Consider the following 26,839-nt stretch of genomic DNA (forward strand, 5'->3'; position numbering starts at 1 on the left):
GGGTGCCGGATCGGAGCGGCCCCGGGGAGCGGGTGCGGCGAGCAGGGATCACCCGCACGCGTCGGGGCTCTGCACCGCGCCAGAGAAACGCTGCGCGTGCGCGCAAACTGCGTCTTTCAGAAAGACCGAAGCCTCGCAGAATCACCCCTGCAAAGGAGCTGGTGCCGCGGTGCTCCGGGAGCCCGGCCCGGCCCGGCCCGCGGCGAGGGGCGGCAGCCCGGGCTCGCCCGCTCCGCCCCTTCGGCAGCCGCGCTCCGCTGGCGGCGGGGCAGCTGGAAGCAGCAAAACTCTGGGAAGGAGCTTGGGGAGCGGCTTGGCTAAGGGGAAGCGGCGGCTGCCGCGCGACCCAGCACCCGTTCCCAGCCCCCGGGTCCCCCCTGCGGGGATCCCCCGGCCCTCGTCCCCTCCAGGGATCCCCCCGGGCTCCCGCTGCGCACTGCCCGCCCGCCCGCCCCGGGCCCGCATGGCACGAGGGAGCGGGCAGGCGGCGGTAGAGGAGGAAAAAAACAAAGCGACTCGTTTTCTTAAAAGCTCGGGTGAAAAGCGTTTATGAGCGCGGAGGCGCCACGCGGGCTGCCGCCCGGGCGGCGGGGGGCAGGACCCCCGCGCTGTCCCCGGCCGCAGGCTCGCGGCGCCGCCGGCGCCTCGGCTCCCGCCGCTCCAAAGCTCTCGTCCCTTATCCTGCCCTTGTTTCTCTCTTGATTCCTCGAACGCGGCCGAGCGCCCAGGGCCATCATCTCGGCACGTACTCTCTGGGCAGCCCTGTGAAGTTCCTCCTCCTCAGGGCCTCGTCCACGGTCAGGATGTATCTGTTGATCAGATCTTTCATCTCCTGGGTGAATGGCTCAAAATCCTTCTGCTTAGCGCCTGACCGCTTGAAATTCCCGTCCCTGTTGTTTTCCACGCAGAGCAGCCGGTCCTCCGTCACCGTCATGTTTAGAAACTCCACCATCTCTCTCAGCTTGGGGATGAGGCTCTGCTTCAGGTCCTCATAGTGGATGACAAGTAGGCGCTTTCCGTACTTCAGCCAGTCCAGGACGTGGGATGCCCACCACGAGGCGTAGCTGTTCACAAAATCGGGCCATTCTAGCAGGAAAACAGGAACGTGGGACAGGTTAGTCATGCTGCATCTTAACAACACTTTCCCAGCGTTATCTTGGTGCAAGGTGGTAACGCTCTCATGCTGGTCTGAGCGGTGCTTTGCCACTAACTTCAGGCAAATTGTTTCACCTCTGTGGTTTTCATACCTTTTAATTCCCATTTCCAACTTAGTCTGAGAAAACAGGCAGGGCTGTTATTTGCTATGCACGTGCAGGTATGCAGCATCTGGCACGCTACCCGGCTCTTGGCTGGGGCCACGGGTGCTCCTGACTTTCAATCTGTAGCACAGCACATCTGCACGCTTACTGCCCTGCTTTGGGGGAGGTTAGGTAGGGAAATAGGATTAACAAGGAAGGTTCTTCTGTTCCTGGCACGTGAGAGGGATTTAGGGTCACCTGCCAGGATCACTGGCACATAATTTACAGAATCATTTTCCTGCCTTTGCCTTGGGCATTAGTGACACCTCAGTGTCTTCCATTTGCTGCTTCTGACCCTCAGTTTAATTTTCTGAGGGTTGAGATGGTCCCAGCTGAAGATCTGGGCTGCACTGGGCACTTACAGGTGAAACACCAATTTGCAGTTTACAGTACAAGGAAGCTTTTCCCTCTAGGCTTTTTCTCTTCTGAGGAGGATGTTTTGTTTGGTTTAATGAACAGATCTTGGGTTGTGGGTGATGAAAGGTGATGTATGAACTTGGGAAAGGAATATGCTGTCACAGAAGACCTCCCTCCCCACCAAGCCTGTGTGGTCTGTCGAGCCCAGCTATAGCAATGCACAAGAAGTGCGTGCTGAACTCCTTCACCACTGCACAGTCCAAATGCAGCAGTGTATTAAATAAGGAAATTACTGTCGTGCTATTCAGCTTGCCAGTCAAATGCATTAAAAAAAAAAAAAAAAAAAAAAAAAAAAAAAAAGGTGTGGTTACCATATCCTGAAGTCTTTTCAAATGCTCAGGGAGCACTGACTGTAAAGTCCTCTTATCACTACTATCTTTTGTTATTCTTATTTATCTCCAGTACAGTAGCACCTTTGTAGTGCCAAGAAAGTAGATCTCAAAATCTGTTTGGAAGCCATGCTAGATACCGCTGGGTCTGTGCCGGCTCGGCGCCTTACCTTGGCTCTTCCAGTTCCTGTCCGTCGCATACCCCAGGTGCCCGGCGTATTTCCTGTTGAACTCGGCCATCAGCGACTTGTATGGGTTCCTTATCAGCAGGATCGCAGAGTCGAACATCTCGATCTCTGTCTTGCCACTTTCATGCGTTTTCACACAGATAGTCCTTCTACTTCTCCAGTGGTCTTTTTCCCCTTTAAAACCTGTTTTATAAGGACAGGATCGTTGGATTTTTCACTTGTATTGATGCCAATACGTAAAACAGTATATGTTGTGAGAGCACCAAATCTGTCATCTAGGACCTGGGGCTAGAGCTGGGTTTTATTCTTGGCCTCACCTCTGACCACCTACAAGGCATATTCATTTTATTTGGTTTGGGATCATCTTTTTGTGTGTTCTTCTTTGCCTGCCATAACGAGTACCTTGCCTCTGGCTGAAGCCCGCAGCTAGCTGTGATTTGAGTGGGGATGCAGGGTTTCCTCGTAGATTGAGGAGCTCTTGAGCAGCAAGCTGTGAAAGAGCTCTGCCGTTCACACGGTCGGTGCGTGGTGCTTGCTAAATGTCATGCCCTCTGAGGGATGCTGGCCTCTCTCAGTAAGTGGTAGCACTTAAACCTATCCCTGATCTTCCATGTGCTACTGAAAAGTCTTGCACCCGGGGTTCAGCCAGCTTTCTCTTTTAGGCCACTCGCTTAGGTGGGGAGCTGCACAAATGCCCCTCTGCTGCGAGACCAATGCAAGTGGTTTTCGGATCTTGCAAAGCGCATGTCTGGCTCTCGTGGAGGTATCTGCCTGTCAGGCTTAGTGTATTATTCAAGCAGCCTCTGCTGTCTTCACCATGTGAGCCCACTTGTTCCAAACACATGTTTAAATTTAATCGGATGTGATGATAGTGACAGCCTTTTTCATTCCACATAGAAGAATGTCAGAGCAAGTAAATAGTTGGGTCTCAAAACACGTTTTCCCATCTCTCTGGGAACAGTACCTTTGTTGTACAGGGTTCCATCGAAGTAATAGCTGCCCGTGTAGTATCCTGTGGCATGTTCTATTAAATGCCGAGCCCATGTATTCCCAGCCCCGGGAAAACTAGACAAGGCAACGAACACTTTGGATTTCGTGGTCAGGAACTTCCTATCTGTGCAGCGGGTGTCTGCAGAGCATAGAAGAGATTTCATTGTTAGCATGGTGGCTTTTTAATAATTCTACTGACAGCTCTTGATTAAAGGATTTATTACTTCTTTTTATCAATACAAGGTATCAATTTGAGTCTAGTGGCGAGTCAGCTACTTCCCAAAATTAATTCAGCCATAAAAGGCCAAAGAGATTACCCTCCTTGGAGGCTTTCACAGGTTTTGTGTGAGGACATGCTTTGTTGTTAGAACTGCAGCAAACTATTGTAGGTGCCAGCAAGCTCTGATTAAAAAGCCCTCGAAGCCTGTTTGTTGCCTGCTATTTGCCTGGCAGGCCGACTCTTCAGTGAAAGCCTGAATGCGCATTAAACCTGTAAATTGCGAGTTTTATAGCGCAGGAGAAACCCCTCCTCCTGAAACGAGTTCGAGTTCAGTTAAACCTCTTAAGCTGTGGTTTTTCTCAAAGGGGCCTAAGGCAGTTAAATCCCAGATCACATTAATCTTCAGTGGGGGCTAGACACCTGATTTCCCTGCATGCTTTCGAAAATCCTACCCTTATTTCTCTGGGGGGTCGTGAAAAGCGAACGCATAAGAAATAGTGAGAGAGCTTTGTGCCGGCGCGGTGCCAGCGGAGCTGGTGGGACGAGCGGCCGACGATCGGGCCGGGGGACTGGACCACGGGGATCCCTATTCCCGACGGCCGCGAGATGCTGCGTGGCTCTGGGTATGCCTTTTCTCCATCTGCAAAATAATTAACTTTCCCTACTGGGGGGCTGCGCTGCTTAACGAAAGGATGTTTGGAAAAACACCTGGACGAACACAGGTTTAGGAGCGACTGCCGGGGGGTCGGAGCAGGGGCGCGCTGGGCACCGTGCCCGCCCGCGGGGCTCTGCCCGCGGGGCTCTGCCGTACCTTGCACCGGCGTCTGGTAGACCAGGCAGTGGCTGCTGGCGCTGTGCAGCCGGCGGCAGCGCGGCCCCTCGGCCCCGTCGTGCAGCGTGAAGCGCCTCGTGGGGTAGCCGCAGTAGCACTCCGTCCCTCGGACGACTGCCAGGGGAAACTCCTGCGGACGGAGGAGCGGGTCAGGACGCGAGTGCCGCCGCGGCCGCCTCCTGCTCAGAGGAAAACTGATCTTTGCAAGGCCGCCGCCGCGATCAAAGCCGTGCTCGACGCTTCCTCGTAAAGCTCGTGTTCCGTGTCCTGCTACTGACTTTCATGTGGCAATATTTTAAAAAGATCTTTAGACAACAAGCTTGTCAAGCTTAACAACTCAGAATACTCTTTTCTCTATAAAAAGTAAGTTGACGATACTCCTGCAGCGCATAGCACGTAACTTCACCCTACGTCTTCAGTGTAGGAATAGTTCTTATTGACCCCCAAAACCAGCATCTTGAATCAGGCAGTCTCTTTTAAGGCAGTCTCTTTTAAGCCTCTGTCTTTAGACTGCCAAGTTGAGGACTCAGCTGCTAAAAGGTCTGACTCGTTCATTTGGCTTCACCAGAATTTGTGAAGGAAACCTGCTCTTAAACTTAAAACATTAGGAGGAAAATGGGAATTTAGTCCCACTAACTGCTGCATCTCTTTAAGAAAAGGTCAAGCCCTAAAAAAACATACTTATGATAGTATGACTTGTTCACACATTGGGAAACACGAATGTGAGCATTACTGCATGTCTTTTGGGAAAGAGCATTTAAGAACAGGGTAACAAGTAATTTTTACAGCCTCTACTCAGAGGGACTGCACTGACAGCACGTATGGGCCTGCGCGGGGAAGCAGTGGTGCCCTGAAACCATGCCCACGAACCATGAAAACTTCTGGCTATAAGAGATTTTTCAGTGCATCTGAGATGTTGCTAAACTTTTGGTATACCCATCTGACTTGGCACGCGGAACAGGCTGCAAAGCAATATTGCTGCTGCACCATGAAATAAAGCGGTGCAGCAGGATCAGGGCCAGCAGCAGGCTGTAAGATAGGAAGGAGAAAAGAGGTCTTTGTCCTCAAAGAAACCCTCTCTGTGGTATGTGGAAGAAACAAATAAATGGTCTCTGGTACAGAAGGATTAGTAATAGGGAATAAATCCATGAAGGTCAATTTAGCACTGTATGAGGAAACTTGAGGTCCTGCACATATGAATCTTGATTTCTCTTCACCTAGGCATGCAGCCACCTGCCCAGATTATGCTAGTGATGATAACGCAAAGAAATTTTAGAAGGAGATGTGTGCTAATTATTTGCTGAAGAAATATGCAATTGCTTGTGTGCTTAATAGGAAAACCACACTTACTACTTGGCTAAAACTGGCCCTAAAATTCAGTCTTCCTCCTTGTACCGGGAGGACTGGATTTGCTTTTTCTTGGGTTTCCAAGGCGTCCCTGATGACTAGCTCAGAAGTGTGTGCGCATTGGCATGCAGGGACAGGCTCAACTGCAACGACAAAATGGCTGAAGGAAGCTCAGGGGGTTATTCGAGCACAAAGCATCGAATTCTGCCTATTCCATATCAACACTTTTTGCCTTTTAAAAATCTTTGGAGTCTAGAACTGCGTGACAGAACTGCTGAGCAGCTTATCTCTCGCTCGTCCCCACGTGCTTATCCTCTGATAAGGAGTCAAATACAACACGTGTGCCATCTGTGCCCAAACAGCCCGCGTTTGCTTAGTGAATGAGATATGACATTGTCAGAAACTATTTACGGATTTGATCCAAGGGCAAAATATTTCTGTTTCTGCCTGCAAATAGAAGTTTTCCCCTTACAATGAAGCAATGTTTTTTTTTTTGTTTTGTTTTGTTTTTTTTTTTTTTTTGTTTTTTTTCCATTTGAGAAACTAATAAATGACCTGGCCCTCAAGCATAGCCTAGAATAAAAATTTACCAATTTTGTGCTACTTGGCATCTGTAAAGTGTTTAATTATTTTGGAAGGTTGGATATTTTATGAGGAGACCCAGGCAGAGGTATGGAGAAATATTTGCTTATTTGTACAATCACTTCCATGAAGGCAAAATCAGCATTAGAAGGTATAATAGTGTGTTACAACCACTCTGCATCACTACATGCGGCTAGGTTTGGTTCAGAGGAATAGAGATTTAGGGTCAGCATTTGACACTTCTGCAAGGCAGGGGAGTCAGACTGACTCCCTCTTTTATGCAGCTTTCCCAGTAGTCAGATGATGATTTGAGAGCTATCTTCTGTTGTTTATCCAATTTGTGTGTGTGTGGGGGGGGGTGTTTCGGGGGGGGTGGGGGGGTGGTATTTCCGTGCCTTTCTCAACCTTTCCAACCGTGCTTTGGTTTTGGCTATCAGATGGTAGAATTAACCTGTATCTGAACACTATGCCTGCTATCTTCACTAGCCAGTATGTTGGACTTCTTCCTCCACTATGTTTCTTTAATAAGCACCTAATTTGAAAGTGTTGTAATTCTAGTGGTGCACTGTGTATGAAACCTCTAGTAAAGAATTCTTCCTGGAATGGGGAAAAAATCCATGGATATATGCTACGCAAATCCTTGATCTAATTAACCTTCAGGAAGAATCAACAAAAAGGATTTAAAAAGGGGGGGGGAGGGGAAGAGCTGACATCTGGTTGCAGCTCCCGAGGGGCAAGGGATGTCTTTACAAACAAATTAATCAAGAGAGCATGCCCATATTTGCCTCCGTGTTGCTTATCTTTGATTCTAAAGAGACTGGCTACATTACAGATGCTGGGAGATGTTTCTTTTACTACTTGAGGATGGCATCCCAAATAGCTGGCAGGGCTAGTGCAATCTCATACCTGATGTGATCTTCAACATTTCTTTGTGGCTACTTCTGTGCGTTTATGCACTCTAATGTAGATTTAATGTAGGTAACGTGACCCTAACACAGAGAACTGAGATGCTGGCAGAACTTATTTCCAGTAAACTAGAGGACAGACTCTGCTCACTCCCTCTCCTGTTCTTGGATTGTTAGTTTTCCCCCAAATGTCCAAAAATCATTGTGATGGACAGGGACAAATAATGCTCTTACCCCCATTTCAGCATACGTTTCCTCTATCAACATAAAATGATACTACTTTGCTCAGGCCTGAAGAATATTTAGTCACTAATTTAGATTTAGCATACACAGTGAGTGCCTTTTTCATGTCAAATCCTTGCACACTTGCCAATTGCAAAGAGAAACCAAGATAACAAGAATTGCCTCTTTAACTTCTCCCTTCCCTATTCCTTCAGTGCCACTGACTTTGATTTTGATTTAAAAATTGCCATCATATTAAAGGAAAAAGATCTCGCCTTCAACTGCTTGAACTGTTTTGTTTCATCAAGTATATTAAACTGTCAGATCTCATTTTACATTTGCAAAATGACTGGAGAAATTCAGATAATAATGCTGCTTTATTTACGACATTAAGGTTTCAGCAACATGACTTGATCCTGAAAATGCAGAGTATTTTTCAATTCTGTAGGGGATGTCTAAGAGTTTATTTCCATAAAAATTAAATATAAATGTGCTTTCTTTTCTGGCTTCAACATGTGTTTGGAGATAGGGGAGAAAAGGGAGCTGGCTTCATGAATGAAACGTTTTCAGTGAGTATGCTCTGATCACTGAAAAAGCACAACGATAGTTCTGGGAAATGCACCAGGATCCCAAGCATCAGTGCAAAGCACTATAGTCAGACGAGTGATTATTCAGATTGTGTGCCTACCTGATGCAGCACACAAAGTGTTTGCAAAATAATATATTCAACCCTGTCTTCCCATCCATATTTAATCAAGAACTGCAATCCATCCACTTTCATTCACCTCCTGTATTTATGTAAGTCCCAAATGATGGTTACTGCTTTAAGCCACCACATAATATTTAAGTGCAGGAGTAGTCCATCTCAAGTTCAGCACACATAAGTCTGCACTTCAGTTAAACATGACAGTTCAAGTGCTGTAAGGAAATCAATCATTTTCCAATAGCAACACAGATGATGTGATGATTCAATCACTGTTTTTGTTAGATTAATCTATTGGGAATTCATAAGTTGAATATAAAAACACGCTCTGCTCTCATTACTCTGTTAAATTCTTTCCCTACTTCCTTTGTTAACTGTCCTGTCCTGCTAAATTTTTTTTCTCAGTGCCAAAAGAATAAGACAGTAGGGGACTAACCATGAAAGGAAGTATCTTTCTCAAGTGAAAATGATGTGTTTGGTTCATTTAAAAATGGCTATGGTCACTCTGCAAGAAACCCAGATGTCATTCATCAAGTTTCCATTAGCACAGATGTCCTAAGAGCAAAGAATAAATACCATAAAGTCAATCACCCCTTGAATAAAAATGCTGGCTTGTTCTGTGTTGCTGTCTGTTAAGGCAAGGGGGGCAATTCTTTGATGCACCTGCTACGACCCTGATCCTGAATTTAATCCTCTTTCACTGCTAGAATAAAGTCAGTTGGCCTGTGCTTATTTGCACCAGGTGACGATCTGGCCGTGTTTCATTGTGTCAAAATAAATTCTACCTGAAGCCCTTGGAAACACTCTCAAATTTTTCCAATAGGATTTGGATCAAAGTCTTAGCAGTCTTTTGTTAATGAGTAAATGACAGAACGTAGCTGCATCCAGCATCCAAAATGACAGGTCTACTTCTGAAGTTGATAGTTTGGCATGTTCTTAAAGAAACACCTTAGAGTTAGTCATGTTCAAGCTTGCAAACTTGCTGAGGTATTTTTTAAATGGATTGAAATGTTGGGGTTCTCTGTTCAAGATTTAGTGCTGTTTCAGGTTTTAGTCTTGTATACTACATAGTATAGCTGACTAGGAAAAGGGCTTTCTTTTTCTTTCTTTCTTTTTTTTTCTTAACGTAATTCAAATGGAGAAGGCTCATCTGGTATTCAGGTTGGCTTATAAAAGAGCATATACGAAAATTATGGCTTCCGGCCAAGGGACCTGGCAGAGAAACACTTTCATACCTTTATGTTATGGGGTGATAATGGGTTACTATTAAGCCATGTCATCACTGTGTTAATTAAGAAATTGATAATTGTATGTAGAAGGTTTCATCTATAGTTGTTGCCTCAAATTCATTCTTGTAATTCTTCCATGCTACCTCTGCAGATGCATAAAGCAATTTGCAAGGCTAACAAATAAATATGCTGTGTCTCAAACTGCTCTTTGGGACTTAGAAGAAAAACAAAAGATTTATTTTTGTGTTTAGGTATCCAACTAGTCCCATTAAAAAGCCCGCTAGCTTATCTAGAATGCATAAAGTTGGTGGGATAATTCTTTTACTCATAATAGGCTGTACTAAAATGACAAGGCTCTCTTGATTTCAGGAGAACTAAGGTTCATATCAGCTAGGAAGCTAGGCATCTCCTTTTGCAAGGAAAAGAATCGAGGTCAGGACAAATGTTTGTAACATACTAGAACAAGTCCTAATATTGCATAGAGTTAAAGCTTAAATTGATTGTTTCTGTTTCAGCCCCAGTTCACTGGAGTTGCTGGTAGTTTGTGTACATTGTAGTTCGTTCTCTGTTTTGGGTTTCATCCTTACTTATTGTAGCATAAATCACTGAGATGAATGGAGTTGCTTTTTATGAGATGTGATTTGAATGAGACTGAAACCAGGCAGTTTGATCTTAATAGATTTTTTTCTATTTTAACCTGATTATTTGTAGAAAGCACATACTGAAAACAAACTATGAAATAAAAATATGGTCTTTTCCCCAAAGTACTTGCAATCTAAGTTGCACAGATTTCATTGAAAAATTCTAACACAGATTTCACAAGTTTTTCCTTCCTGTATCTTTCATCCATAGCTAATAACACTAAGCCTCTATGTCTGTGCCAACTGAGGCATGCAGAAAATCACATTGCTGCCACAGCAACATTGCAGAAAATGGAAAGGCCAGCTTGGAAAAGGTGATATTGTAAGAAAGGGTGTAATTCTGGTATTTATGATGTTGTGTAGCATTTTGCTTGCAGATAGAAAGTGATATTACCAAGTACAAGAATTTAATACTGCAATATTCCAAGTGGTGTGTAATAGCTGGAATGGTGGATATGTAATTGCTGCTTTTCAATGGAGGAAGATCTTGCCAGCCTTTCTGCAGGCAAATATTCTTTAATAGTCATTTTCCAAAGGGGGAGAATGGTGCCTAGCAGAGCTAAAAGGAGAGAAAAAAAGGTAAACAGTTGTAAACCTGCACAGTTTTGGAGAAAGAAAAGGTTTGGTACCTTTTCTTCAGCTTCCTTTAGGAGTTAATCAGGGCAGTTAGACTCTGGTGCATGAAGGGCAGACCACATCTCTACGGAGATTACCAAAGCAGGAAGGCAGATGGGACTCTCTGAGTGGATGTACTGGGGTTGAGGTATTTCCACCCCTATGGGGTAGTGTGTGCCTTCAGACACAGGTCTGGGCATGGTCCCTGCTAGTAGCAGACGATGCTCTGCACTAGGACCTAACCCATGAGTTATGGATCTTTTCCCGATTTTCTGAGGTCCTGCTTTTACTGTACGTTCTTATGCATGGAGGACGTGAGTATATGTGTATACATGTCTGTAATGTACTATGTACCAGGTGGTACGTAAGTAAAATGCAGACAGGGTAGCTCACTGCACAGAGTTAATCCATGACGCGTTCTCCAAACACGCTTCTGATGAGCTAGTATAAAGGATGTGTTGACTGGGAAAGGCCTTCCACCTGGCGTCACAGAACTACTGTAATTACTCTATCTACTAATTAAGAAGATTTGTTGTTCATGCCTTAATAGTTTTAATCAATTTTGTGATGCTAGAAGACAGAGTAATTGAATGTTTGGCTAGTGCCTGAGACTGAGTGTGGCTGCAGGCTGAACCTAACCAAAGTGAATCTTCTTCTGTTACCCCCCCCCCCCCCCCCCAAAAAAAATCCCATCAGAATAGGGAGGGAAGAGAATCACGCTACAGCAACAGCCACTGAAGTAGCCTGTGCATAGGGTCAAATATTCCCTTCTGTTAGGCTGAGTCCATCAGGATCAAACTCTCTTTCAGTTCTTACATCCACGGTCTAACTCTGTGATAGATGGAGAGGACAGAAGAAAAAGTGATGCTTTAGAGCAAGAGCCTGCAGAAGGACTGTGGACATTAGCCTGCCTGTTCTCGCCTTTGGCTCAAAAGCCAATAAACACACACGAGCTTATTAACTGCTTTCTTGTGGTCTTGTATACTGGCATCAAGGAATTTTAAAATGATTCCATTAAAATTCCCCTCCTGGATTGGGTTACAGGGAAGGCAGAATAAATTCTCCTAGTGTGAGGGAGACATATTTGTGTAGAAGTACCAGGAAAGCTCACCTGCTCTATGTATGCTTATTTTTTTCTCTTGCAGCTCTTTTTTAATTAGTTATATACTCCTAGTCCGCTTAGCCGGTACATGTGTCCCCGTCAGGTGAATGGAAATAGCTCCTCTGTGGGTGCTGCAGCCATGTTTAATGCAGCAAATGCAAATACGTGCCAAACCATGCCCTGATCGGTAGAGGAACAAAGTTGGATCTTTGATCAGCATTCTTGCTTGCAACACCTGAGATCTGATTTTTCTAAGGCCTTTATTTCCATACCATGGCTATCATTACAAGTGGAGTACGAAGTGTTGTGGTGTGATCGTTCTGCTGCTTGCAGTAGTGCTTATCTCTCTCATGTGCATTTATAGAGAGGCAACGGGGAGGCCCCGGAGCTTAGTGGATCAGTGCTTATGCCAGCGTGGCCAGCCAGGGCGACGGGGGTGCTGGGGGTGCTGGGCCAGCCAGGGCAACGGGGGTGCTGGGGGTGCTCGGCCAGCCAGGGCGACGGCGGTGCTGGGGGTGCTCGGCCAGCCAGGGCGACGGCGGTGCTGGGGGTGCTGGGCCAGCCAGGGCGACGGCGGTGCTGGGGGTGCTGGGGGTGCTGGGCCAGCCAGGGCGACGGCGGTGCTGGGGGTGCTGGGGGTGCTGGGCCAGCCAGGGCGACGGCGGTGCTGGGGGTGCTGGGCCAGCCAGGGCGATGGGGGTGCTGGGGTGCTGGGGGTGCTGGGCCAGCCAGGGCGACGGCGGTGCTGGGGGTGCTCGGCCAGCCAGGGCGACGGGGGTGCTGGGGTGCTGGGGGTGCTGGGGGTGCTCGGCCAGCCAGGGCGACGGGGGTGCTGGGGGTGCTGGGGGTGCTGGGCCAGCCAGGGCGACGGCGGTGCGGGGGGTGCTGGGGGTGCTGGGCCAGCCAGGGCGACGGGAGTGCTGGGGGTGCTCGGCCAGCCGGGGCGACGGCGGTGCTGGGGGTGCTGGGCCAGCCAGGGCGGCAGCGGTGCTGGGGGTGCTGGGGGTGCTGGGGGTGCTCGGCCAGCCAGGGCGGCGGCGGTGCTGGGGGTGCTGGGGGTGCTGGGCCAGCCAGGGCGACGGCGGTGCGGGGGGTGCTGGGGGTGCTGCGGGTGCTGGGCCAGCCAGGGCGACGGGGGCGACGGGGGTGCTGGGGGTGCTCGGCCAGCCAGGGCGACGGCAGTGCTGGCGGTGCTGGGGGTGCTGGGGGTGCTGGGCCAGCCAGGGCGACGGCAGTGCTGGGGGTGCTCGGCCAGCCGGGGCGACGGCGGTGCTGGGGGTGCTGGGCCAGCCAGGGCGGCAGCGGTGCTGGGGGTGCTGGGGGTGCTGGGGGTGCTCAGCCAGCCAGGGCGGCGGCGGTGCTGGGGGTGCTGGGCCAGCCAGGGCGGCGGCGGTGCGGGGGGTGCTGGGGGTGCTGCGGGTGCTGGGCCAGCCAGGGCGACGGGGGTGCTGGGGGTGCTCGGCCAGCCAGGGCGACGGCAGTGCTGGGGGTGCTGGGGGTGCTGGGCCAGCCAGGGCGACGGCAGTGCTGGGGGTGCTCGGCCAGCCGGGGCGACGGCGGTGCTGGGGGTGCTGGGCCAGCCAGGGCGGCAGCGGTGCTGGGGGTGCTGGGGGTGCTGGGGGTGCTCGGCCAGCCAGGGCGGCGGCGGTGCTGGGGGTGCTGGGGGTGCTGGGCCAGCCAGGGCGACGGCGGTGCTGGGGGTGCTCGGCCAGCCAGGGCGGCGGCGGTGCGGGGGGTGCTGGGGGTGCTGGGGGTGCTGGGCCAGCCAGGGCGACGGGGGTGCTGGGGGTGCTCGGCCAGCCAGGGCGACGGGGGTGCTGGGGGTGCTGGGGGTGCTCGGCCAGCCAGGGCGACGGCGGTGCTGGGGGTGCTGGGGGTGCTGGGGGTGCTGGGGGTGCTCGGCCAGCCAGGGCGACGGCAGTGCTGGCGGTGCTGGGGGTGCTCGGCCAGCCAGGGCGGCAGGGGCCACGGGGGTGCTGGGGGTGCTGGGCCAGCCAGGGCGACGGGGGTGCTGGGGGTGCTGGGGGTGCTCGGCTTTGCGCCTTCAGACCCGTGGCGGCTCTGGGGCCAGCGCCAGCGCGGCCGGGCCGGGGAGCGGGGCACCGCAGCAGGACCGCGCTGCTGGCCGGGCCCCGCTCGCTGCGACGCGTCTCCAGAGCGAGCCGCAGCGGGGGAGACCTCCCCGGGGGCAGCTTTAGCTCTGGGCTTGGTTTGAGCGTGACAAGGAAGCGGAATTGATTTTTCCCACGGTCTACACTTGTCACTTAGAATGGCTTTTCTGTGCATCACATCTAGTGGCATAATTCTGATGGCTTTCCTTCCCGCCTTCCCCACTCGAGAGCAATCGGACCAGATACATCACTGGATATTTATTCTGACGAGTTTTGTCCTTCAGAAACTCATTTACAAATTCAAAGCTCTAAGGCACTAATCTTTGCTATTCCCTTAGTAGATTAAAATTTAAAATAACAAAAAAGAAGAAAGGATGTGAAATGAGAACTGTTCTTACTTTCTTGGAGCAAAATTCAGAGCACATCTCCACCGTCAAATTGGGCTGTATCAAAGAGGCTGGAAAGGTGTCTGTTAAATTTTCTGGAGCTCTAAAACATCCTCGATAGATAACATTCCTCCCTGCAGGGATATGAAATAGGTTTCTCTTGAGAAAACAATGTCCATAGTATCCTACCACTATCACAAAGAACAATATTAGGTTCAGAAGCTAAAAAATAAAGTTTATATTTCAAATACTTTAGAAATAAGAGAAACCATGATATACACTAGAAAAATGTGTTGCAAATCCCATGGTATTGAAAGGAGCACATGCCTTTAGCTTTGTACTAACTACTGAAAGTAGGGCTGCAGCAAAGAGTTTAAATTAAATTCCACTGGTGGAGGGCATTGCTATTGTTTGCAAGTCCCAGTTTTCTTTTGAGGACATACTTTCCCCTGAAAGGCTTAAAAGCCCTGATAAAAATCTACAAAGCTTCTCATGATCTGCACAAGAAAAGGAATGGAATTTAAATGAATTCAGAAAGCCCCTACAGGGACTCACCTTCCTGCACATCTGCTCAGTTACTGAGCTATCCCTCTTCTCTTCCCTTTCACTAGCTTTCTTTTCAGGGCAAGGGAGTTTGCTGCATCCTTCGAAATCTGAAGGAAGCTTTTGTAAGTTGTTCAGGGAGAAAAGCTTTCCTGAAATCTTAAGCATCAGCCTCTGATCTCATCTGTTCTTGTATAAATGCCACAGAGCTTGGCAGAGTTGCTCTGTTTTTCATCAGTGTGAGAGAGATCAGGATTTGGTCCAAACCATTGCTACTAACAGCAGTATATTTCTTCCTTTTGCTCCTGGAAAAAAAAAAAAAAAAAAAAAAAAAAGCAAAGCCCCCAAACTCTCATAGAAACTTACTACCCCAGGCATAGCAATGGGCTTGCATAGGTGAAGTGATGATAATGAAGAAAGTAATATTGTGTGGCTAGGTTAGAAAAAGAAAAGTCTACGTTGTACAGCACTTCTGAAAGCATGAGAATTTTGTGGGCCATACAGAGGTGGAAAATAGACATGTAGTAATTTGCTTAACATCACTTAAGAGGGAGAAATGTGGGTTTCAGAATCAACATGGGTCTTACGAGTCTTGATCCATAGCTCTATTTTTGAGGTACTACTGCCCATCTTAAGCAATTCTCACCAGAACTGATGTGGGAAATGGGCTGGATAAACAGAGACGTAGTACAGCTTTGAAGGAAGATTTTGGTTCTGCGTGAATATTAGACGGGCCCAGATTTTCCACCACGAGACAAAAACAAATCTAAGAAGCTGCTCACTTACACAGGTTTTTGAGATTCGTCCTTGGCTGTGGTTAGGGTGTATCTACGTCAGAATTGTGGATCAGATGAGGGATACGCTTTAGAAACACATCTCCCAATGATCCCTGCTCTCCGTGCCTTTCTTTGCCTCACACCATGGAAGCTGGGATCCCTGTGATGAAACCGAAGCAGAGGTGCTTCAGGAGTGCCCCAATGCACTCCACTTTCTAACAGGCATTAAGCCTATAGAGCTAGTCCAAAATAAAAACCTCAAAGCATGTACAGCATGGGTCTTGGTCCGCAGCAGCAGCTGCTCTGCTCTCCGGCCCCACTCTCTGCTGTGGGCCTCGCTAACATAGCATAGCCCGAGATACTCTACTTTTCATACTGTATCTGATACTCTATTTACAAGATCTTTCACGTTAGGGCTGTGTTTTCTGTATCTCAGCTTTTTCAGTCAATTTTTTTAAGCCATTTGATCATCTAGTTTGACTCCTCTCAATAATACAGACCAAAAATTCTACCTAGTTACTCCAATAGTCAGGCCCGTAACTTGAATTCTTCTTGAGCATGTCTTCCAGATAAGGGTCTCAATACCCTGAGATGCAGAATCGATCCCTACCGTGCAGGGTGTTCACCTGGTTAATCCCTGCTGCAGTCCGAGTGCTACCTGCCTTCTCATTTGAAGTCTACCCTGTAGACTTCTGTCCCTGAAATGTCTCAATTCACTTGATGTCTTTTGTGGGGCATTTCCAGGACTGAGATAGTCAAATCTTTTTGGCAATCGACACGCAACCAGCACAGGGTGATTGCATTTTTGGCATCTCCATTTGCAGCCTGAGCCCTCCTCCCGCCTGCGCTGGCTCCGTCGCTGCTGCCTGGCACCGCTGCACCTTGAGGTTTATTTTAGTCTGACTTCTGCCCTGGGGGAGCATCTGAGCCTTCTCTGCGGTCACTGAGGGAAAACGGCCCCCACCAACATAGTTAACAACAGGAACTTGATTTCAGGTGCTTGAACTTCTGGAAGAGCCCCTCTTTTGGACTTCAGAGGATGCTCTAGGAAAACTAGTAACCTCAGGCTAAAAATGTTCATTAGCTTTTGTGAGCATCCCCCCCCACACACACATTTACAGGACTGAATGAGAGATGTATTATTCAGCTCCCCTTTTAAAGACCATTTTCTCTTTTTCATCATTCCTGAGACTTTCAAATCCATCTGAGATTTGGGTGCCTAATTTCAATGAAAAACAAAGAGGAAAACTGCATATCCAAATGGCACTTAGAAGCTTTGAAATTCCCAAGCAGACTGGCCTCATTTTAGTCCTCCCAGGAAAGGATATAATGGGCTAGAGAAAGCACAATCCTGAATACTCGCTGGGAAGAAACAAACCATAAATAAGTTAGGCCCAGGATACATGTGAAAGTGATTAAATTAGAGGAGACACAAGGTTCATTTCTGCTGTGCACTATGCTATATAAATGCTTTCCAGGAGAGTATTAAAGGATAGTGTTTTCCCCCACAATCTCCTTTTAACGTTTTTTCCCCCCTGGGGAACTATGCATGAAACACAAGCGTGTTGTTTGGGGAGGCTTTTTTGGACATTTTCAAAATGAAAAAATCCATGTATGTACTCTTTTTATTTAGAAGAATACAGTAGCATGGAGAGTGGAATTCCTTGCTTAGTGTGTGTCGTATTAGACTCAAATTCATTAATATCTCTGCCCAACTTTTTAAAAGAAAAAAGTAATTTTCTAGAAGTGAATTATTTACTTTAAATATTTGGTCCAGACCTGCTTCCATTCTTTCGTCCTATGTCTTTATTTCTTGTTTGCTATTCTTTGTTTCTCTAGGGATTACTTGCAAGATTATCTGGAACTTAACAGAGGATTTAAATTAACTACATAGTGGGGCAAACCCTCAAAACAGTTATTAGAAATAGCGTTATGTCTTTGGCATCACTCAGGAGATGTGAAAATAAAATAACTTGATGCTAGTTAGGGGGAAAGGAGTCTCCCTAGGATCAGACTGCTACAAGCACTGCACCAAGGAATAAAGGAACAGAAGCTCTTCTGTTTCCCAGGATGCTCTTGAAAGACTTCCCACTAAATCTCATACCCATATTAAATTCCTGAAACAAAAGTTTTATGAAAACATTTAGAATTGTATTAAATACAGCCAGAAGCAAACCTTGACCAGCCCACATCAATATTTAGAAGGCAGAAGGATTCCCATAAAATCCACAGATAATACTGGAACTGTGATATTTATATTATTCCCCAATTTCCAGAGGGAGCCTACGGCTGAATCCTGCCCCCAGGAAAACTCTGCTCCGTAGTGACCCCCAGGCTGGAGGTAGCTCGTCGCCTTCAGCGACGTGGGGCAGGTGAGGCCCGCGGGAGGGGAGCGGGCAAACTCGCTCCCACGGGTCTCACTGGAGATGCCGTCCCAGCCGCATCTGCACTCTTCTCTCAGGAAGACCTTAGCTGGCTCAACTGCTGATTGCACAGTAGAGGCAAAATATTAATAAAATAAGGCAAATCCTTATGACAGATGTTTTGTATATTAGATAGTGTAAATTATGGATTCCATTCCCGTTTGAGTTACTTTCCAATATACTTGTTCATCTTGATTAACACCCTTGCTGGCCCCTCAGCTCACTTGTTTCTGCATGATTCTTCAGACAGTCAAATACCAGGTATTACTAAGGGCAAACAAAATACAAATCTGCTCCAGGCCATCATTTGGTGACTAATTCATTAATACTTAAGAAAAAATAAATGTCACCTTTTTCAGTGAAATATGCGTGTATATATTTTTATACTGAAGATTTAAACAGTGATGCGTGTCCTGGGAAACCTGCCAATGTGCCTGTCAGCCTGACACTGGCAATTTAGGTCTGTGCACCTTTGATATATAATTTATATGTAGCTGGGTGGATTATTGTACAAACTTTGACTTGTCTTTACAAAGAAATGAAATACCACCAGTACTGGCAGAACCTAAAGTCTTAGTGCTTGTACTCAGCTTGTGAGCTTGCCAAAAGTAAAGACTGCTCAACTGTTTAGGTATTTTATATGCCTTGTGTTGGCCCAACGTTGCCTGCGATAGTTAATTGAATGACAAACACTGAGGACTGTCATATAAAGATGAAACAGGAACCCTAGCTCCTGGTGGAAGAGAAGTCCTTGAAAGAGAGCAAGATCTCATGATCTCGTTCCTCTCACTTAGAGATACTCGTGTGCTTCTCTGGAGAATCTATATTTTGTCCTGCTGGAGTCGCATAGTATTTATTTTGTTTAGGATAATTTTTTGAGCTTAGAATGGTATTGGTATGTGTGCTTTTTCTTCCATTAGAAAGCACCCAATTTTAGAGTTGTTTCTCAAACAAATGGTTTTGCTCCTTAGTAGTGAATGTAGAAGGGATTTTTTCTGATGACATCCTGCTGACATTGCAATTCTCTGCACTGTATTTTACTTGCTCCCTGGAGATGGTAACTTTTTATGTAGCAAGCTGGAGGCAACCAGGTCAGACACCTCTCTCTGCCACAAGGGAAGACCAGGTACTGGACCAGCAGCAAACGGACGCTGTGCCCTTCCAGCACTTCTGTCCCTTGCTGTTGCTACGCCAGTGAAAAATGGAGTGGGATGAGCAGCAGGAAGAGTCTGTTTGCCTAGGGCACCTCTGAAGCTACCCCCGCGGGATGCACAGCACTCCCCGAGGAGCGGAGCACCCGCTCGCTCCGGCCGCCCTTCACTTACGTCGCTTTGCCCCGGCCCGCAGGTCCTCCGCCCTGTAGACGGAGAGCCGGTTCGCGCCTCCGCAGACGGAGCCCTTCTCGCCCTTGCACTCGCTGTTGCACTCCTCCGGCTTCGCGGCGGCGGTCGGCAGCCGGTTCCCGCAGTAGCACTCCGCTCCGTGCTCCAAACCGGCGTAGCTGTACGCTCTGCAGGGACACGAAACGAAGCGGCTCGGGCAGCGCGTCCCTGCGTGGGAGCAGGGCTGCGCCTGGCAGACTCGGGGAGCTGTCTCTGCGCGTGGCTCGCACGCTGCCTCCTCCCTGCCGACCCGGAGGCGCAGCCGGCCGGGGAGCGGGCGGGCACGGCGGGCACGGCGGCGGGCAGCGCGCGCCGAGCCGACGGCGCGCCCGGCCCGGCTCCCCGGCGGGGCCGCGTCTCTCCTCCGGTTTGTTTTGCCCAGCGGCGCTGGTGCCCGAAGGACGGTCCCTGTCCTGCAGCGTTTCCCTGGAGCGCTGCTCGGCCCGCGGCCCGCTCAGCGCGTCGGAAACGGCAGTGTCGCAGCGCGAGGTGACGCCGTCCGAGCGCTAACCAACCCCTTCAGCTTTCTCTGAGAAATACTTCAGACCTCTTAGAGTGACAGAGAAGGAAAGCCCGCTTCTGAGGTTCCATTAAATGGCCTTTAAAATAGGGCACTTCTGATCCAGTCAAGCAATTTTCAGTTGCTCAAACAAGACGTGGCTGTCGCTTGACTAATCGCTGGCTGTCCCTCTCGAGGTAGATAAGCCGCAGTCCGCTTCGGCAAGCGGCCGCCGCAGGCTGAGCCGCGTCCTGCGCGGCGGGGCGACGGCGCGGTCCGACGGCGCGCCGGGCGGGGCGGGCGCGCAGGCTGGCGCCGCGCCGGGAGCCTCCGGCGCCCGCGCCGAGGCCAAGCGCCCTCCCGGCCCCTTTGGCCCGCCAAACCAAGCGCGCGTCGTGAACGCCCAGGGCGCGCAACCGCGCCCCGGCTCGGACCCAGAGCTGTGCTGGTTTACACCAAACCAGGGCCTGGCGCCGCGCTCTTCAAAAGGTATCTAACCAAGTTTGAAGATCTGCCTGATCTGTGAAGAGAGTCTCTCTTTTGGCTTTTGGGGTTTTTTTTGGGTGGTTATAGATGACTCAACTGGACCTGGGAAATCTGATGGGGTTAAACTGTAATGTAGACACCACTTAATGCAATGGGCTCCGCATAAACTGCATTGCTGTACAAAAAGAAGGGAAGTAAATTTCACAGGAATAACTGCGAATCATGTTGTTTTCTTCTTCTGCCCTCTCTTTTGCTTCAGAGCAGCAAGAAGTCTTTGGCATAAATAATGTAATGTAGGCCTGTCCTCATTACTAATTATTATCCCCAGCCTGCACACTGCCTTAGCTAATCAGGTCGGGTAGAGAGGTGGCAGAAACTACGCTGTGACTATTGCCCAGTGATCACCAGCTCCCTGTGGTACGCTGGAAACGGCCTCACTTGCAGCCGTGTACTTAGCTGTCCTGTTCTCTCTCATTTCCAGCACTGTAGTGTGCTTGTAGTTACATTTTAGGCCACAGATTTGGGCTAGAGAGTGATTTCTAACAGTCAAAGCAGTTTTGACCAGAAAATATATTTGAACAAAAAACATATTGCAAGTAGTCGTGCTATAATAAAGAGCCATGGACGAGTAGCAGTGAAAATAAACTATTTAAAGCAAGATTGCAGAGATACTCCTTCCCTGCAGGTATGAGATAATTGCAGTTTTCAGAGATGCTATCTCTTTCGCATATGCATGCTTTTTCTCCTTTTGAATCTAGTTCAGCTTGTTATCAGAAAAGGAAAAAACGTGCAGTAAAAAAATATGACTTTACCTCTCAGCACAAGCTTCCTGACAGTGAGATACTGTCATTTTTCTTAAGTCATAAAACACAGCTCCCTTCAATGTCCTCTCCCTGGAATCGTCACTGAAGCATCCAATGTAGGTTCCTAGGAGCATGAAAGATGACAGCATTAGGCAACATGCATATGCTAAACGCAGACACAGCACCTGGGTAAACTCCAGGCTGTAAGAAGCTGGGGGTTGGGGGGGAAGGCATGGCAGCCTTGTAAAACAAGGGACAAGGCAATCTTTAAAATAGTATAAAGTTTGAGAAAGTTTCTTGGATTTCTCCCAAATTTTCTTGAGAATCTCTAATTAAGAATAAGACAGTGCAAGAGAAATATTTTAAAAAATCAATTTCCCTTGGGTAGGCAGAGTTATATTAAAAGCTTATAATGGAAAGATAACTTCAGCCTTAACTAGGGAGCACTGTCTACCTATCACATTAAACACTCTTTCTCTCCAGTGCAAATGTATCTCTTAAAATGTCTTGCTTTACTTAACATACGGAAGATAAGTATTTCTGTTAGACTGCATCCTACATTAAGCCTCTTATTTTGTTGTCATGAACAAAATGCAATAATATCTAGTCCATATTTTTGTAATATATGATTGGAAGGATGACCTAGATTCCCACTATTATACAGCAAGTGTGTGTGTGTGTATATATGTATATATATAAAAGAACTTGTTATTAAAATACGAAGGCAGAAAGGAAATTTGATTTTGGAAGTAACAATACTGAGATCACAATACCAGAAAACTCAAATTGCACATGAGCTATGGACAAGAAGAGAACATATGATGAGAAATGAAATTTTAGAACAATTATATTACAGAAATTAATACGAAAAACTTCAAGCCACTCAGATTTTTAGAGTTAGGAAAATAAACATTCAAATATCATGAACAATAGTATTTTAAAGAAATGCACGTTGGTAATTTGCAAACATGCGATTAGAAGACTCACAAACTGAATATACACCCCCAGTAAGCTGTCAATGAGATGGGAGTTATGCACCTGCAATAAGGACGTTTTGTATTTTACTGGAGACTTCTGATTTTTAGTGCTTAGATTCAATCTAGTTATAGATGAAAATACAGTGTATGGGACCAAAGTGTCCAACTCAGGAGGCAACGGAAAGCAAACTAATGCAACCGTATCTGATCTCTTCCCCGCATCCCGTTCACGTTTGTGAGCCCTGTCTAGCAGTATCTCCTTCGCGTCCTCTCGTGGACGAGCCTTTGGGAGACCCCACGCTTTTGGAGCCGAACGTCGTGGCAGTGGCGTTTCAGTAGCTGTCGCCTTTGAAATTCTGTGCAATGGCATAACCTGCCGAAGCGAAACAACAGAAAATGTCCCGTACGCTGGACATGTTCTTGACGGAAATTTTTCATTTACAAATAGCAACTTGTTTAGTAGTATTTGTTGTACTAATAGCATTTTCCAGCTTGTTCCTGGCAGAATAAGACATGGTCCCTGCCCCAAACAGTTTAACAGTGCAAGTGGGCGTTTCAGTTGCCTGGAAAGAAAAGGAGATGAATTTTCTTGGCCAAGATCGCTTTGTTCTGGGTGGACGTGGAGGAAGGCAAGCGAACTTTGTGTTTACAATATGCAGCAGGCACGTACACCAGCATATTTATCCTAAGTTAGCACCCTGCCCCGGGAAGCCTGTAGGGGATCGGACCTGCAGGCCGCTCAGACAGGCGAAGTGCAGACGCGTCGCTGAACGCATCAGGAAGCCCGCGTGCTGCTAGCAGGATACTGATGAAGAATGCACAAATAAGGCAATGTGCTGCTTTACTGAAAGGGAACCTCAGGGCAAAGCTGATCTTTAACATGCATTATAACCACAGAGAATTTCATTATATTTTGGAAGAGATCCATAATGAAATAACAGCCTGCAAGCTTACTAGGAAGCGCAGGTGGGGCAGATAACATACATTACATAGGAAGCTAAATTTTTAACTGATAATAATTTCTAAAAGCATTCCAATACTTGTTAACAATATGCTTATTAATAATGACACTTCATTTTCAGTCAGATATTCAAAGGATGCAGATTTGAATCAGCATAATTCAGTGGGATGCAGCAGTAAGTAGCCCCGTTGGCTCCTTCTCTGTCAGCAATTATAACTTCAGCATGGCACTAGATTAATGGCTAATATGGGCATTAGGTTTAACTGACTTTTAAGGATAATTTTTGAAATTAGTCTGTTTGTTTTTAATTGAAGTTCTTAAGGTCATTCAGGAAAACTGTGGTAAAACAAGTTTGTACTCTTACCAGGTATTAGTGTAGTGCCCAAACGCTCACCATGTTTCTGTACATGTTGTCTATTCTTTTGTTAATCAGGGAGAAAAAAAACAAGAAAGAAAGAAGAAAAAAACCCTAAAACCAAGGGAAATTAGAGTACCTCAAGCAGCTATAGTCAGTGAAAATTCAGATTTACCATCTTTTCACAGTCTGGATTCAGGAGGAAACAAAGTTGAAGAGCTTAGGGGCACTTTCTGGGTTCAGCAAGGCAGGTTAGCTTCAGAGGGCACTTTGAAACCCCCTGAGACTCCCTGGGCTGCCAGAACACGTGCAGTGTGGAAGTGCAAACCACGGGCCCCTGGGGGAAGCGAGCAGCAGAGGGCCAGTTTCACAGAGGTCTCTCCTCCCTCGTCCCCTCCTGACCGGGTAGCGCCCTGGATGTGCCACTCTGGGTTAAAGCATCAGCCCCTGCTGGGCCACCACAAACAGGGTGTGGGCCACCAAAACCAGGGTGTGTGCTGCTTGCAAAAGAATGAAAAAGTAGTATTTTTCTGAATATTAAACACTGGGTTTATGAGGTACAAATACAAAAGCGGTATCCCAGAGGGTTCAGGTGGTTCCTTTCTGCCACTGGCCATTAAGCACTTACTGAAGTAGATGGCAACTAACGTTAGTAGATTTATTTGCTGGAGGTAAAGGTGCATGTTCCGTTCCGCAGAGAGCGGGGTTGTGCACGCAGGGCAGTCGGACGGGGCTCTTCCCACAGAGCTTGTTTCCACCCCGTGTGCTAGGCTTTTGCTGAGCATTTCAGCTCAGTCACCAGCGTGTGGCACAGAGCAGCTGGGACTGCATGTTTCACACTAGTCCAGGAGCTACCACTGGACGTTGAACACTGTAGTTGTGTCCAGGGCAGGTTACTGAAACGCAGCTGCGTTCTCTGGGGAACATCTGAACTTTGCAATCTCTATTCTCTGCCACTAAAATCTGCTAGCTGTGGGATTTTATGAAGTGCCTGGGGAGTATTCTGGAAAGTCTCTGCTTGGTGCTTCAGATACTTCCAGATGTTATAGTTTGCCTGACTCACACTGTATGACTCATCTATGAAACACCATCAATACCAGCTTCTTGTTTCCACTTCCAAAAATCTAATCAGTAGGAGTAACTAGATGGCACCTTTTTGTGGGATTCTTTTTAGAAGATGCCCCTTTCTTTGGGTAATGTTATTCAACAAAATAAAGAACAGTTTAGTAATGTGGTGTCTAGTTGTTCAGATCCTATTCCTTTTCTTATTGTCAGTGAAGCATCTCAAAAAGCAACCTTTTTTTCTAACAAGCAATGGATCAAAGGTAGCATTCAACCCATCCTCTCAAAACACATACCCCTCTGTTACAATGAATGCTTCATCTGAGATTGTTATGGAGGAGAACTTTATGGCGTTACGTGATGACAATTTTTTGGCTGTGAGGCACAAGGATGGTGGCATGAGGAGCATAAGGATGAGTGGTCATCCTGCCTTCCTCAGCACTGAGGAGCTCTGATACTTGGCCCCTCAAAGGGGGTCTGCAGCGCAAGGGCTTCGCCACCCCGCTGCAGTGAGCAGCTAGTGCCGTGGACGTCCAGGTTCACGTGCCACCCCATGTATCGCAGGCTCGGCTCAGGGTGGCAGTCGGAACTCTCCCAGGGTGAAGATGTGTGGTGGGTCACAAGAGTAGAAAGCCATGCAGAGAAAGTGTGAACATCTACAGACTCCTTTACTTCCCAGGGCTTTACTTGCCCTGGATAATAGTTTTTCTAAAGGTTTCCTACTGAACAAACCCAAGCAGTTCATGCATTTATTTGTCAGCAGCAGTTAGGGTAGCAGAGTCAGACTCACAGTGAAGCAAACTCGTATTTCTTCACCTCTGAATGGCTTTCCATTTAGGATATCATTAAATCATGAAGCCTGGAAAATGTACAGTTTTGTACCTTGTGCTCTGGCTGCTAATGCATGCACTGGACTCCCCTGTGCAGTGATGCAAATTCCCTTGCAGTCTGCTGGCTTGTTGCTAATTTCTAGCAAACTTGTCAAGCACTAAGGGCTGTCTCCATTCCAGGTGCTCTCATTTCACCGTGGTGCTGGTTCAGCACTCAGTAAAGGAAGGATGGGTTACAGGGGCAGTTCAGGAACAACAGGCGTGTTTGCAACAGTAGAATTCAGTATACGCTGCAAAGTTTCACCAGCAAAAGGTACCTGTTAACTGAAGGTATTGTGCATTTCTGGATACCTAACTTAAACTTCACTTTTAAAGTTTTCCCCATTCTGAGAAAGAAAAATCAATTAAACAGTGTTCATCTTTGCCCGTTTGAAGACAGATTAATTTAAATAAGGGAAACCTATTTCACTACCTGGGTTTCCATTCAATTCAATAAAAACACTTTTGGAGGAAGTTACAGCATAATGTGAACAGGCATGTCTGAATCTGGCCTGTGCATACACTTAAGAACTGATCTGGAAGTCATAAAGAGCTGAAAGAAATGCTTTTCTACAAGTAGTCTTTGTGATACTTATTAATCTTTGCCTGGAATAATCCTAGAAGGAGGTGCAGTTTACATGCATGCTAGAAGATGGGGTTAGGAAGTAATATCTCTTACCTTTGTTTTCAGCAGTATGCTCCATCACTTTAGATCCTTTCATTTGCATGGGTTCCTGTTCGTTCATGAACCTGTGTAACCACCTTCTCCGCAACTGCCTTAGCTCTGAGTTGCGGGATATGAGCCACCGTGGGCTGTGCCTCTGGTCCAAAGCTGAGTCCTGGAGCACGTCCACGCCTACCAGGAGCCTGGGACTTGGGCGAGGGTTTTGCATAGTCCTGGTGTCTACCCCTATTCCAACTCCTATCATCACATCTGAAACAGGCAGAGCCTGATTAGTAGAGGTCCCACGCAAACCTTGCTGGATAACCAAGCGAGACCGCTGTAGCAGCAGAAGGCTGCCAGCCATTAGGTAAGCTGCTGTCAGGAAAAAGAGCAGAAATTGGGTCCGCCGAAGAAACTTCTGTAGCCTGAAGAAAGCTTTGGCCATGCCCTTGCTGAAACTAGGCCTTCACGCCTTCCAAACGGCCCCTGAATCACCACTTGAATTGGTGCTAGTTCCTCCCATAAGTTCAGCCCATTGCTTTAATGCCTTCTCTCCGTGAAAAACACTCTCTCTGGGTATCAGTGGCAGCCTGGTGCATCACATCCATGCAGCCCTGAGGTTCCCAGGTAGCTGATGGGGTTCGTGCAGACCCAGGGATGATTCCATTATTGTAACTGCTGCTGCTGAAACCTGAAATATCAAGGTGGGGAAAAAAAAGGTTGGTTCAGATCCAAACAGTAAATACTTGTCATCAGGGTGACTTTCTCCCCCTGCTTCTTTCAGCTAAGCACTTCTCCATCTGTTGTTTATAATTACGCACTTTGAAGACAATAATCCTATGAGAATGATTGATTAAGCAGAAGCTACAATCAGATCTTCATGTTACTTGTTTCTTTCTTTTAACTGGAAGTGCACAAGGAA

The 26,839-nt window shown here is 47.5% G+C and overlaps 1 protein-coding gene across 5 annotated transcripts in view; it reads right to left on the minus strand.

Moving 5' to 3' along the window:
- Window positions 1-540: 540 nt before the first annotated feature.
- The window catches only part of WSCD1 (WSC domain containing 1), a 36,695-nt gene continuing 10,396 nt past the window's right edge, over window positions 541-26,839 (minus strand). For 4 of the 5 annotated variants that reach the window (XM_062592883.1, XM_062592886.1, XM_062592887.1 and 1 more), the window contains exons 2-9: window positions 25,933-26,608; window positions 21,039-21,153; window positions 19,185-19,369; window positions 14,130-14,251; window positions 4,254-4,404; window positions 3,197-3,361; window positions 2,215-2,415; window positions 541-1,086 (exon numbers count right to left, since the gene is read on the minus strand). In XM_062592883.1, the coding sequence (XP_062448867.1) occupies window positions 734-1,086; window positions 2,215-2,415; window positions 3,197-3,361; window positions 4,254-4,404; window positions 14,130-14,251; window positions 19,185-19,369; window positions 21,039-21,153; window positions 25,933-26,362 (1,722 nt within the window). In that variant the 5' untranslated portion in view covers window positions 26,363-26,608 and the 3' untranslated portion in view covers window positions 541-733. Of the gene's footprint in view, window positions 1,087-2,214; window positions 2,416-3,196; window positions 3,362-4,253; window positions 4,405-14,129; window positions 14,252-19,184; window positions 19,370-21,038; window positions 21,154-25,932; window positions 26,837-26,839 lie in introns of those variants that run through there. The other variant, XM_062592884.1, reaches the window with a different exon arrangement.

This window comes from Rhea pennata, chromosome 20 (assembly GCF_028389875.1).
Source record: "Rhea pennata isolate bPtePen1 chromosome 20, bPtePen1.pri, whole genome shotgun sequence".
In the NCBI taxonomy this organism is placed as follows: Eukaryota; Metazoa; Chordata; class Aves; order Rheiformes; family Rheidae; genus Rhea; species Rhea pennata.